The sequence below is a fragment of the Heloderma suspectum genome, chromosome 2, assembly GCF_057233095.1.
Source record: "Heloderma suspectum isolate Gila_16-S chromosome 2, 16-S_ref, whole genome shotgun sequence".
In the NCBI taxonomy this organism is placed as follows: domain Eukaryota; kingdom Metazoa; phylum Chordata; class Lepidosauria; order Squamata; family Helodermatidae; genus Heloderma; species Heloderma suspectum.
The window spans coordinates 295062240-295076742 of record NC_139459.1 but is presented as its reverse complement, the minus strand read 5'-3'; the positions used below and the strand labels follow the sequence as shown (position 1 = coordinate 295076742).

Sequence of the window (14503 nt, the reverse complement as noted above, 5' to 3'; positions counted from 1 at the left end):
TACAACCTCCCAGGCCACTGCAAGCTTCAGGAGAGGCCCTATTGTCCCTGCTGCAGCCTATGGAGTTTCATTTGGCAGCGACATGGAGATGGGCCTTTTCAGTGCCAGCTCTAAGATAAATAGCTCCCTGGGCAAGGAGTGGCTTTGGTGCCCCTCCCCAGTTTTGCAGGGCCACCCAGAGGATTTATGGGGCCTGGTGCAGGTGTGAGGTCCATCAAGAATGATGTTGCTCAAAACCTTGATCTCTCAACCACTGTGCTACAGTTTGCACAAGCCAAAGTTCAAAAAGCCACGTTCTGAGCAGTGGCAGTGCACTATGCAACACAGCAGAACTATCACGGGTTTTATTTATAATAATTTTTGTTTTGTAGCAGTTCTTATCTTTTGCTAAGTATTCTTTATTTAAAGTATCCACTGTTTTTATCTTTAAAAATAATAAAGAAATGTTACAAATAAGAACAGTATTCAGCTGACCTCTTATAGCGTACAGCTTTATTTTATTATTTATATTGTGCTTCTTCTGGTGTTTACAGTATTTGAAGTGTTCAGCGTTCAGTAATGTTGCCTCAAAGTGAAGCGGTGTTCCACTAGTTTTTGCTTAGCACAAATGACATCAGAGGGGAAATTGAAAAAGAAACATACTTTGAAGCTAATTGAAGGAAGATCATTTTTACAGTTACTACCAAACAACCTGTAGAACCTTGAAAGAAAGGTTACAGACACTTCCTTTTTGCTACCCTAGCTCACTCCAGACAGTACTGTCAAAAAACATAGCCACTGAGCTCAGCTTGACATTCAGCTTGGCGCCCTGGTCAACTGCCCAGCTCGCCCACCTCTAAGGCCAGCCCTGGGCCTTCTCTGCAGTGGCACCTGCCCTGTGGAAAGATCTCCCCTCTGAAGTGTGTCAGGCCTCAGTGCTGGCATGCTTTAGGCATTATTGAAAATGTATCTGTTTACTTTGGCTTCTACTCAGCCATGAACTATCTTTAGAACAACCTGATGGCACTATTGTGCATGTGTGTGTATGGTTTTTGGTTGTTTTTATTCTTTTGCAAACCACTTTGGGATTTGTTTCAAATGAGAAGCAGTATATAAATATTGCTAATAAATAAATCAATAAATAACAAAAAAAATGCTTGAGCATATTTGCAGGTTAAAAATCCAAATAAATTGGTAGCATCTGTCTATGCATCAGCTGGTGCTTATAATATGTTCTACCTGACTTACTACTTCTGGTTATTTTTGAAGATCCTATCTGGTGATGTGCAACAAATTTACAAAATGCAACCAAAGCTACTGTTATGAATGTTTTTTTTCAACAGGTACTGCAATGGCTGCAGGAGTCTTGTTGCAAAATGAATTACCTTACTGTTCTCTGGTAACGAGCAGTGCATATCTTTCAACCATGAGTTCAGGTAATTGCTTTTGAATACTATTTTTAGCACATGAAAATTAAAAAAAAATAGGGCCAGTAGGGGACAAAAAACTAAAAGACTCTTAAGCTAATTTGTAAAGCAGAAGTGTGAATAGTTTTTGTTTTTAGTCTTATAAGTTTTTAGAATTATTTTGTTAGCATAGTACTTTAACAATTTTATCTCTTTCAACCTTATTGCAACAACAAGATGAGGTAGGCTGTTACTACCATTTTATATTTGGCGAACTGAAGCAGTTAAAGAGTGACTTTAAAAGCATGTCTATGGCAGAGCTGAAACATGATTTTTAATCTCCCCTATCCAAGTTCAGCATTCTTGTCCATGTTCGTATGTTAGTTAGAAACTGTAGTGCTCTCTTGATATAAATGTATGTTCTAGTAGAAGTGGCTTGTTCTTATCTGTGCTGGAACTGGAGTAAGTTCCGTTGAACTTGGTATACCTTCCTTCTGAGTGTAAGTGCATCCAATGCATCGGATTGCACTGTCAGCTTTTACTCAACCATGTTGTTTGGTGATGGCACATGCAAAATGTGTAATGGCTAACAGGAGTATAAGGGGGGGGGGGGAGCTTTAACGAGAGTTGTGGTGTGCACGCAACATATTTATGCATTATGCTTTTACTAAAGTGGGGAAGCACTACTTTTAACTTGGGATAATTAGCTCAAACACTTGTTCATAGTCCAGAATCATAGAATTTATTGTTACAGATTTTTGTTCTCAAAAACATATTCATGTACATTTCTTACGAAAAAGAAAACTGGCTTGATTAGTATACCCACCCCCTTGGACATGGGCCAGTATATTAGTTCTAATAGGCCTAACTAGAAAAGATAAAGATGTAGATTGGGAAATTAAGATTTGCCAAATGAGGGGAAGGTGGTGCTGTGGAAATGGCAGAGCAGGAGATTGGAATGCTATATGACCAAAGAAGATAGCGTGCTGGTGGCAGTGTTGGACCCAAAGGACTTCACTTCCTGGTTGGTTCCAAGAAGTTAGAAAAATGCTGTGGGCATAGACTATCCTCGGGTTTATCAGCTTTAGTTCCAAATTAAAAAATGGAGCAATAGCCTGGCTGTTCTGGTCTTGTCAACAACAGGCAGCAGTATGTTCTAAAGCAAAGGTTTTTGGATGGGTGATGATGAGACTGAATGGAACCCAAACTGATATTATGGACCCCGGAACCACCACAATTTGATTAAAAATAGATTTAGCCTAATAGATTTAGAGAATCTTGCCAATGGGGCTTCTCCTTAGAATTTCCAATTAAATTCATACAATCATATAATAGTAGGGTTGTAAGGGGCCAACAAGACCATTCAGTTCAACCCCCTGCTTAATGCAGGAATCCAAGACAAAGCATGCCTGACAAACTTCATCTTGAATGCCTCCAGTGTGGGAGAGCTCACTACCTCCCTGGGTAATTGGTTCCATTGTCCTATTGCTCTAACAGTCAGGAAGTTTCTCCTGATGTTCAGCTGGAATCTGGCTTCCTGTAACTTGAGCCCTTCATTCCGTGTCCTGCACTCCGGGATGATGGAGAAGAGATCCAGTCCTTTTTCTCTGTGATATCCTTTCACGTACTTGAAGAGTGCTATCATATCTCCCCTCAGTCGTCTCTTCTCAAGGTTAAACATGCCCAGTTCTTTCAGTCTCTCTTCATAGGGCTTTGTTTCCAGTCCCCTGATCATCTTTGTTGCCCTCCTCTGAATCCTCTCCAGTTTGTTTGCATCCTTCTTAAAATGTGGTGCCCAGAACTGGACACAGTACTCCAGATGAGGTCTAACCAGTGCTGAGTAGAGGGGAACTAGTACTTTCCAGGATTTGGAAGCTATGCTTCTATTGTTGTTCAGTCGTTCAGTCGTGTCCGATTCTTCGTGACCCCATGGACCATAGCACGCCAGGCCTTCCTGTCCTGGACACTCTCCCGGAGTGTGCTCAGGTTCATATTCATTGCATCGGTGACGCTATCTAGCCATCTCATCCTCTGCCGTCCCCTTCTCCTTTTGCCTTCAGTCTTTCCCAGCATCAGGGTCTTTTCCAGAGAGTTTTCTCTTCGCATTAGGTGGCCAAAATATTTGAGCTTCAGCTTCAGTATCTGTCCTTCCAATGAGCACTCAGGGTTGATTTCCTTTAGGATGGACTGATTTGACCTCCTTGCAGTCCAGGGGACTCGTAAGAGTCTTCTCCAGCACCACAGTTCGAAAGCATCAATTCTTCGGCGCTCAGCCTTCCTTATAGTCCAGCTCTCACAGCCATACGTTACTACTGGGAAAACCATAGCTTTGATTAGACGGACCTTTGTTAGCAAGGTGATGTCTCTGCTTCTTACTATGCTGTCTAGGTTTGCCATAGCTTTCCTCCCAAGGAGCAAGCGTCTTTTAATTTCATGGCTACAGTCACCACCTGCGGTGATCTTGGAGCCCAAGAAAGTAAAATCTGTCACTGCTTCCATTTCTTTCCCTTCTATATGCCAGGAAGTGATGGGGCCAGATGCCATGATCTTAGTTTTTTTAATGTTGAGTTTCAAACCAACTTTTGCACTCTCCTCTTTCACCCTCAATAAGAGGCTCTTTAGATCCTCTTCACTTTCTGCCTTTAGGGTGGTATCGTCTGCATATCGGAGGTTGTTGATAATTCTCCCAGCAATCTTAATTCCGACCTGTGATTCATCCAACCCGGCATTTCTCATGATGTACTCTGCATATAAGTTAAATAAGCAGGGTGACAATATGCAGCCTTGTCGTACTCCTTTCCCAATTTTGAACCACTCGGTTGTTCCATGTCTGGTTTTTACTGTTGCTTCTTGACCCTCGTACAGGTTTCTCAGGAGACAGGTAAGGTGGTCTGGTACTCCCATCACTTTAAGAATTAGCCATAGTTTGTTGTGATCCACACAATCAAAAGCTTTAGCGTAGTCAATGAAGCAGAAATAGACGTTTTTCTGGAATTCTCTTGCTTTTTCCATGATGCAGCGAATGTTGGCAATTTGATCTCTAGTTCCTCTGCCTCTTCGAAACCCAACTTGTACTTCCGGTAGTTCTCGGTTCGCATACTGCTGAAGCCTAGCTTGTAGGATTTGGAGCATCACCTTGCTGGCATGTGAAATGAGCGCAATTGTGCGGTAGTTTGAACACTCTTTGGCGTTGCCCTTCTTTGGAATTGGAATGTAAACTGACCTTTTCCAGTCTTGCGGCCATTGCTGAGTGTTCCAAATTTGTTGGCATATTGAATGCAGCACTTTATCAGCATCATCTTTTAGGATTTTAAATAGCTCAGCTGGAATACTGTCATCTCCGCTAGCTTTGTTGTTACTAATGCTTCCTAAGGCCCACTTGACTTCATTCTCGAGGATGTCCGGCTCAAGTTCAGTGACCGCACTATCATGGCTATCAAGGACATTACTATCATGGCTATCAAGGACATTAAGATCTTTCCTGTATAGTTCTTCTGTGTATTCTTTCCACTTCTTCTTAATCTCATCTGCTTCTGTGAGGTCCCTGCCTTCTTTGTCCTTTATCATGCCCCTCTTTGCACAAAACGTTCCCTTGAGATCTCCAATTTTCTTGAAGAGATCTCTAGTCTTTCCCATTCTGTTGTTTTCCTCGATTTCCTTGCATTGTTCATTTAAGAAGGCCTTCTTGTCTCTCCTTGCTATTCTCTGGAACTCTGCATTCAGTTGGATATATCTTCCCCTTTCTCCCTTGCTTTTTGCTTCCCTTCTTTCCTCAGCTACTTGTAAAGCCTCATCAGACAGCCACTTGGCTTTCTTGCATTTATTTTTCTTTGGGATGGATTTCGTTGCTGCCTCCTGAACAATGTTACGGACCTCCGTCCATAGTTCCTCAGGCACTCTGTCTATCAGGTCTAATCCCTGAAATCTATTCCTCACCTCCACTGTATATTCATAAGGGATATGATTTAGGTCATACCTGAATGGTTTAGTGGTTTTCCTTACGTTCTTCAATGTAAGCCTAAATTTTGCAAGAAGCAGCTCATGATCTGAGCCACAGTCAGCTCCAGGGCTTGTTTGTACTGACTGTATGGAGCTTCTCCATCTTTGGCTGCAAAGGACATAAACAATCTGATTTCGATATTGACCATCTGGTGATGTCCATGTGTAGAGTCGTCTCTTGTGCTGTTGGAAAAGAGTGTTTGCTATGATCAGCGTGTTCTCTTGGCAAAACTCTATTAGCTTTTGTCCTGCTTCATTTTGTACACCAAGGCCATGCCTGCCTGTTATCCCGGTGATTTCTTGACTTCCTACTTTAGCATTCCAGTCCCCTATGATGAAGAAGACAACTTTTTTTGGTGTTAGTTCTAGAAGGTGTTGGAGGTCTTCATAGAACCGATCAACCTCAGCTTCTTCGGCATCAGTGGTTGGGGCATAGACTTGAATTACTGTGAGGTTGAATGGTTTGCCTTGGATTCGTACTGAGATCATTCTATCATTTTTAAGATTGTACCCCAGTACTGCTTTTCCCACCCTTTTGTTGACTATGAGTGCTACTCCATTTCTTCTAAGGGATTCTTGGCCACAATAGTAGATATGATGGTCACCTGAATTAAATTTGCCCATGCTTGTCCATTTTAGTTCGTTGATTCCCAAGATGTCAATGTTCAATCTTGCCATCTCATGTTTGACCACCTCCAGCTTACCTTGATTCATTGATCCAACATTCCAGGTTCCTAAACAATATTGTTCTTTACAGCATCAGATTTTCTTTTCACCACCAGACACATCCACAGCTGAGTGTCCTTTCGGCTTTGGCCCAGCTGCTTCACTCTTCTGGCGCTACTTGGAAATACCCTCTGCTCTTCCCCAGTAGTATATTGGACACCTTCCAACCTGAGGGGCTCATCTTCCGGCATCATCTCTTTTAGCCTTGTGATACGTTCCATGGGGTTTTCTTGGCAAGAATACTGGAGTGGGTTGCCATTTCCTTCTCCAGTGGACCACATTTTGTCAGAACTCTCTGCCATGACCTGTCCGTCTTGGGTGGCCCTGCATGGCATAGCTTATGGCTTCACTGAGTTACGCAAGCCCCGTCGCCACAACAAGGCAGTGATGCATGAAGGGGATGCTTCTATTAATGCAGCCCAAAAGAGCATTTGCCTTTTTTGCAGCCACATCACATTGTTGTCTCATATTCAGCTTGTGATCGACAACAATTCCAAGATCCTTCTCGCTTGTAGTGTTGTTGAGCCAAGTATCACCCATCTTGTAACTGTGCATTTAGTTTCTTTTTCCTAGGTGCAAAACTTGGCATTTATCCCTATTAAATTTCATTATGTTGTTTTCTGCCCAGTGCTCCAGTCTATCAAGATTACTTTGAATTTTGTTTCTGTCTTCCAGGGTATTCGCTATCCTGCCTAATTTTGTGTCATCTGCAAATCTGATCAGCATTCCCTGCACCTCCTCCTCCAAGTCATTAATAAAAATGTTGAAGAGCACTGTGCCCAAGACTGAATCCTGTGGTACCCTGCTCGTTACCTCTCCCCAGTTTGGGAAGATCCCATTGATAAGCACTCTTTGAGTCCGATTCTGTAGCCAACTGTGGATCCATCAGATAGGTGTTTCTTGTAGCCCACTTTTAGCTAGTTTGCTAATTGGGATGTCATGGGGCACTTTGTCGAAAGCTTTGCTGAAGTCGAGGTATTTTATGTCCACAGCATTCCCTCAGTCCACAAGGGAGGTTAGCGGAACACAAAATGAGATCAGATTAGTCTGGCAGGATTTGTTCTTGACAAATCCATGTTGGCTTCGAGTAATCACTGCATTGTTTTCAAGGTGCTTACAGATGGATTGCTTTATCATCTGCTCCAGAATGTTCCCAGGGATTGATGTCAGACTGACCGGTGTATAGTTCCCAGGTTCCTCCTTTTTACTGTTTTTGAAGGTAGGGACAACATTAGCCCTCCTCCAGTCATCTGGCACTTCACCCGTCCTCCATGATTTCTCAAAGATAATAGACAGTGTTTCTGAGAGTTCTTCTGCCAGTTCCTTTATTACTCTAGGATGCAGTTCATCTGGCCCTGGAAATTTGAACTCATTCAAAGTAATTCGGTGTTCCTTGACCATATGCCTATTGATCTCAAGTTGCAATCCTGCCCCTGCACCCTGTACTTCGCCTGTGCCTGGGGGGGTCATAGACCCTCTTTCAGGAGAAGACTGAGCCAAGGTAGGAATTGAGCACTTCTGCCTTTTCTTTGTCATCTGTTATCATTTTGCCATCCTTATTTAGTAGTTGAACCACCATTTCTTTCCTCTCTCTTTTACTATGCACGTATCTGACGAAGGCCTTTTTGTTGCTTTTAGCATCCCTTGCTAACCTCAGTTTGTTCTCAGCTTTAGCCTTCCTGATGCCATCCCTGCAATTCTTTGCTACCTGCCTGTACTCTCCCTTTGTATCTTGGAGATACAAGATCTTGGCCTTCCTTCCACTTCCTATATGTGTCCTTTTTTGTTTTCAGGTCATCTTTAAGCTTTTTGTGGAGCCACATTGGCTTCTTCTGTTGTCTTTCACCTTTCTTGTTGGAATTGTTTGTAATTGTGCCTTGAGAATTTCCTTTTTTAAAAACTCCCATCCATCTTGGACTCCTTTTCTCATTAGAGTGGTTTGCATGGGACCTTACTTATCATTCTTCTGAGTTTATTAAAATTGGCTTTCCTAAAATCCAGGGTACACGTTTGGCTAGACTTGGCTTTTGCTTCCTTTAGAACCAGGGTACATGTTTGGCTAGACTTGCTTTTGCTTCCTTTAGAACCAAGAACTCAAGTATAACATGGTTACCTTCCCCCACAGTTCCCATAACTGCTACTTCATCCACTAAGTCATCTCTGTTGGTTAGGATCCAGTCAAGGACAGCTGATCCTCTAGTTCCTTCCTCTACTTTCTGTAGGAAGAAGTTATCAGCAACACAAGTCAGGAATTTCCTGGAGGGGCCATGTTTTGCAGAATTTGTCTCCCAACAAATATCAGGGAAATTGAAGTCCCTCATTACTACTAGATCGTGCTTTCTTGAAACACTGGCAATTTGCTTTTCAAAAGTTTCATCCTTGTCTTCTCCTTGATTGGGTGGCCACTGGTAGACTTTATTTTAATCCAGATGCTCTCGATGGGGCTACCAAGCTCATCCTCCTGTATTTCTGTGCAGAGATATGTATTTTTAACAAATAGTGCAACTCCACCTGCCTTTCTGTTCCTCCTGTTCTTTTTGAACAAGTTATATCCTTCAGTTGTTGTATTCCAGTCATGGGAGTCATCCCACCAAGTTTCAGTTACACCTATCAAATCATAATTTCCCTCCTGTATTAAGAGTTCAAGTTCATTTTGTTTGTTCCCCATACTCTGGGCATTAGTATATAGACAGTGAAGACCATGTGCTTTATAGTCTGACTTCCTTCCTGCGTGTTTCTGAAGACTATTATTGGGCGCTATTAGAGCTGTTCTCTCCATTGTGGTGCTTGAGCATTGTTCAATTGCATCCATTGTTACCCCAGGACCCCCAACTTTACGTCTCCCTCCCCTTTAGGATTCAGTTTAAAGCCCTCCTGATGAAGTTCTTCATGGTGTGGCCAAACACATTCTTCCCAGCCTTTGTGAGGTGCAACCCGTCCCTTGCCAACAGTCCATCTTCCAGGAAGTATAGCCTGTGGTCCCAGAAACCAAATCTATCTCATCGGCACCACCGTCATAGCCAGTCATTCACCCGGAGTATTTTTCTTTCCCTTTCTACCTCTCTTCTAACTACTGGAAGGATGGATGAGAAAACTACCTGGGCCCCAAAGTTCTTGCTTTTCCTTCCCAAAGCTTCAAAGTCTGACGTAATTTCTTCGTACCTCCGCTTGACGGTATCATTGGTTCCCACATGGATGAGAAGAAAAGGATACCTGTCAGTGAGCTTTATGAGTGTAGGCAACCCTTCAGTCACGTCTCTAGTCCGTACTCCCAGGAGACAGCATACCGGGCGAGTCCATGGGTCTTCATGACATACTTGGGTTTCGATCCCACGCAGCAAGGAGTCTCCAACTACTACTACTCCTCTTGTTGTAGGCCTTGGTTTCATTGCCTCTGCTTGACTGACCTTCAGCCTCTTGCTCACTCTCATGCAGGTTCCTCTGTAATTCTTCCTCTGCAGGCTGTCCTCCAGTCTCATCCTCAAGTACCTGGAAACGGTTCCATAGCTCTGCTGCTTCCACTGTTGTAGAGTGGATTCTAGTTCTTCTGCTTCTATCACCCTTTTCCAAGGAATATCCTCTACATTTTCCCTCATCTCAGCATTTTCCTCTTCTGCCTCAGCTTGCTGTTGCTCTTCTAGCTTCTGTTCATCACTTTGCTGCTGTAGTTCCACCATTCTGTTCAAGAACTCTTTGTGTTCTCTTACTCCTTGGAGGGTCAACACTCGCCGCTCCAGTCCTCTTACTTTTTCTTCCAGCAGTATGATCAACTTGCACTTGTTGCAGGTGTAAGCCATGTTGATCTCAGGCAAGAAAACAAACTTTGTAGGTCACCACCACTGGATAGTCTTTTCCTTCCATAGTCTCTATTCCTTTTATGTTTCTAGCTTTCTGATTGTACTGGAATAGCCTGTGCTTTGTCCTATATTCACTGGAGGTTAATAACAAAGTCCCACTAGTATGGAACTGTGTGTTACAAGAAGAAGAATTTTTTTAAAATGTTAAAAAAATGTTAGGTGCCTCCCCCTTGACCTCCCCTGCCAAACTCCCCTGCCCTCCTGTTCGCTCTCCCTGATCGCTCACTCTCTGGGAGCTTGCTTGCTTCTATAGCCCCTAGACCAGCTGAAGCAGCTTCCTCTGCTCCGCTGTGCTGTGCTCTGCTAGGAGGCAGGAAACAGACTGAAACTTCCCGCCCACACAGCTACTGGGAGTACTCAGGCCACACCCTTGCATTCAGCTTGAGACTTCTTGGTAGCTGCTTCCCAATATCTTAGGATGGGGGTGGGGAACTGTGTTTGGGTGGGGGCCAGAAGACCCCCACCCAGACCTTGGGGGGCCTAATTACATCAGAGTGCATCACCACATCCATGCCCCTGAATCATTCAGTTCCTGTCCAAAACACTGGACGGAGGTCCTCCAGCTGTAGCTTTGGTTGGGGACCTGGCTTCGCCTGCCCTGCACCTTCTCCCATTGTGGGGTACGTGGGTGAGGAAAGCTGTCCCAACTGAGGCACTGGATGGAGAAGTGCTCCATGTGCAGCAAAGCCACCCCAGCCAAGGTGCTAAGTGGAGGAGCGCTCCTCCACCCATGACAGCTTTGCCTGTCCTCTGCCTTTCTCCCACCAAGTTCAGGAGGCCAGCCGGTATGGGGAAGGCCCCGCCTCCAGGGCTGGGAAGGCAGTCTCCAACTTCTGGAGGAGGCAGGCCTCCCCATACTCGCCAGTTTTGACTGCCTGCCTCGTGGTGGAAGACAGCTATCGCACAGCGAGAGCAACGAACAAATAAAAAAGGAGAAGAAGCCACCTTTGGTCATGACGCAGGGGAGGAAACTGCTCCTCTGGTACCCAGAGGACCAGCTCACAGAGGCGAGACCAGGACACCCCCCCCCCCATACTTCTCGTCCACTGCCACACAGGCTCTGGGGAAGTCCCAGCGTTCCAGTTTCTCCCCCATGAGAACGGTCGCAGGACTGAGGCCCGTCGTGATGCCACCGGTCCCCCTGCCGACAGCCACCTGGGCACAGCAGAGCGAGGCCTGCCTCAACGGCTGGCGGCTGCTTCCATCGCTCCTCCCCTTGAAGGATAGCAGGAGCGGCTTGGAGAGGGTGAGTCCAGGCAGCAACAGGGATCCTGAATGGACCCCTTCCCCCCCCCACCTGGACACAAACTGCTCAAGGCCCGGCCTGAAGAGCCAACCCCCACCCCATTCAGGAGTCTAAGAAAGGATGGGAAATAGAGGACTCCAGGACCCTACGTTCTCCATCGTGGGGGCCCCTGGAAGAAGGAGCAGAAGGCTTGGAACGCGGCTGTAGGCCCAGCCCAGAGGGCCAACCCCCACCCCAGCTCCGAGAGGGGGAAAAGCCCATGCTGCAACTCCTAGAGGAAGCCATCCACCAAATCAGATGTAGGGGCTCCTCCCAAAAGGGGACTGGGCACAAAGAGTGCTTCCACAGGAACACGTTCAGGGAAAGGGCCCGACTCGAGTGAAGCACCTCCTTGCACTTTCGCTCATCCAGCTACAGCTCCATGGACAACCAGTGTAGCAGGTCACACGCCAAACGGGAACGCAGCCACACCCTGCGTCCACTCCAGGAAAAGCAGGCAGAGGGGGAGGAGGAGAGATGCCTCAGGCAGATCCTGATCCACCTTAAATAGGGGCCCTTCTGGGAGGAAACGCACCAGATCCTCATCACTCTCTAACCAAAAAAAGAAGGTGAGGAGTCATGGAGAGGGGAGGCGGAGGGACAGATCCCCTTCCCCCAGAGCAAGCTCATCAGAATCTGAGGAGGGGAAACCCCTCAGAGGGAGGCATGCACAAGGAAAAGTCCCCCCAAGGCCATCTTTTCCCTTTGGAGTCCTTTACTAAAATGAACTCCAAATGCCTCAACATCCTGGAGCTTACAGACCAGGAAGAAACTGCAACACCCCCAGGGCCAGGCAAAGAGGGTGGGGGCACAGGCAGCCTTCCCATCGCCCCCCCTCACCCGAATGCGCCACTCCCACTAAGCCTGGAAGAGATACTGCGCAAGGCGTGGTCTAAGCCAACCAGATCTAAGACACTCCACTGCCACTGTGAAGGGTTCTACCGCCTACAAGAGGACTCCATGCAGGACCTGGTCACCCCAAGAGTAGCCAAACCCCTCGCAGCTCTCAATTCCAAGGCTCTCTTAACCTCAGAACAAGATGAGCTCCCCTCAGACCAGCACGACCGAAAGGCTGAGGCAGCACTCTGCAGAGGCTTCAAGGCCTCAGCCATGTCCATGTGAGTAGCGACCACATCGGCTATCATCATTAGGGGCATCTTCATAATGGCAAATGGACTATTCCATGACAGAGACCTAGGGAAGGAGACGTATAAATAGGGGTGTACGAAACCCCGCTTACCTGGCTCTGCTGGGGTCCACCGGTGGGGGGAGGTGATCCGTTTTTCTCCCCGGAATCCTCGATGTGGGGGGAGGTGATTCGCGCCCCCCCCCCCCCCGGAATCCTGCCCGGCTGGCTCCGCTCCACAGCCAGTCGGCGGAGCTGCCGGCCGGGCCAACCCGCAGCGGGGCCTCCAGCTGCTGGCAGGCTGCTGCGGACACAAATGGCGTTCTGTGTAGGGGACACCATTTGCGTCCCTACGCCGGCCCGTGATAGGCTACGTATATTTATGTAGCCTATCACGGCTAAAGCAGGGATGCAAATGGCGTCCCCTACGCCATTTGCGTTCCCACTTTAGCTGTGGTAGGCTATGTAAATACATACGTAGCCTATCATGGGCCGGCGTAGGGACGCAAATGGCGGCCGCTATGATGGCTGCCATTTGTGGCCGCAGTGGCCAGAGATGCCTTCATCGCTGCTACCGCTGCTTCATCTGAAGCCACCACCAGAGCTGCAGCCGCAGCCCGGTAGGCTCCGTTTCGCAGGGCTTCCACGGGGTGGTGGGGAGGGTTGCTCCGTTCCGCCACGGATTCTGGGGGGCCGAATTCACTGGAATTCGGCCTCCCTGGGATCCATGACGGCATTCTCTAACATCCCTACCTACAAAACCATACAGGATATAGCGATGGCAGTGTCGTTCCTGGCTGACACCTCACTAGACTGCTTCCAGCTGGGAGCAACAGCAACTAACGTTGTGGCAAGAAGGAACATCTGGCTACGCAACTGGGGTGTGGACACCAAAACTAAATCCAATCTGGTGAGCATTCTCTTCTGTTTGGGGAGGCCTTGGACAAGCTCCTGGTGGAGACAAAGGATAAGAAGAAAGCTTTGCCGAACCCAGTGAAGAAAGAAACAAAGTGCTTCCAGGCAAAGCCCAAGCCCTTTCGTCCCTTCAGGCCATCCTTACCCTCCACCTACGTTCCCAGAGAGGGCAAACCCAAGTGACAACATGACACCAGGGCCAAGCCAGGCACCCACAGAGGACCCCCCCAGCAATGCAAGCATCCTGGTACAGCATGACTCACCATCCCCCCAATGGGAGGGCAATTGTGGGACTTCTCAAATGCTTGGAGGCGGCTCCGTTCAGACATCTGGGTTCTGGAAATGGTGGAAGAGGTCTACTCCACAGAGCTCCCGAGAGCGCTACCTCAGCTCTCCCCATCAAAAGAACAGATGGGCAATTGAGGACTTTTGTGGTGATACAACACCTATGACAGATCTGAGCCATCGAGAACGTACCACAGAGAGAGGGGGGACAGGGCGTCTTCTCCCTCTTCTTCACAGTCCTGAAGAGGAATGGGGGGACCAGACCCATTTTGGACTTAAAGAGGCTCAATCGTTGCCTGAGGAAACAGAAGTTCCAAATGGAGTCGCTCAAGTCCATAAAGGAGAGCCTCCAAAGAGGGGACTTCTTAACATTGGTGGACCTGCCAGAGGCCTACCTGCACATCCCCATCTGGCCATCTCACTGCAAGGTCTTGTGCTTCAGCTATGGAACAAAGCAATTCCAATTCGAGGCTCTTACCTTCATCCAAGCTGCAGCTCCAAGAGTGTTCACAAAGGTCCTCCTGGCCCCAGTGGCCCACCTGAGGTTAAAGGGAATCCATCTACACGCCTATTTGGATGATATCCTGATCTGCTCCCCATCATGGGAACGGTGCATGCAGGACACCAATGACACTCTTTCAGCCCTACGGTCCCTGGGGTTTGTCATCAATTAGAAGAGCTCCCTGTCACCCTTACAGTCCCTGCTCCACCTGGGGGTGACCTTGGACACAACCAAGGACACCATGACTGTGTCACCAGACAGGCAGACTGCGGTAAGCAGGTGGGTGGCCTGGATCCAGACCAAGAAGAAGTCCTGCCTCAGAGAACTGGCAGAGCTGCTGGGCATGATGGTTTCATGCCAGGAGACCGTCTAGTGGGCAAGATTCCATGCAAGGCCCCTACAGTCGTTCCTCCTGGCTTTCCA

General features: G+C 47.2%; 1 protein-coding gene across 6 annotated transcripts in view; it reads left to right on the top strand.

Annotated features, from left to right (window-relative positions):
* PTPDC1 (protein tyrosine phosphatase domain containing 1) overlaps window positions 1-14503 on the top strand; it is a 59211-nt gene that overhangs the window by 19703 nt on the left and 25005 nt on the right. For 5 of the 6 annotated variants that reach the window (XM_084839961.1, XM_084839959.1, XM_084839958.1 and 2 more), the window contains one exon: window positions 1323-1415. The exons of the other annotated variant lie outside the window; for it this stretch is intronic. Coding sequence is in view for 3 of the 5 variants with exons in the window: in XM_084839959.1 (XP_084696085.1) it covers window positions 1331-1415 (85 nt within the window). In the remaining 2 variants the exon portion in view is untranslated. The remainder of the gene's footprint in view (window positions 1-1322; window positions 1416-14503) is intronic. 6 annotated transcript variants of the gene reach the window in all.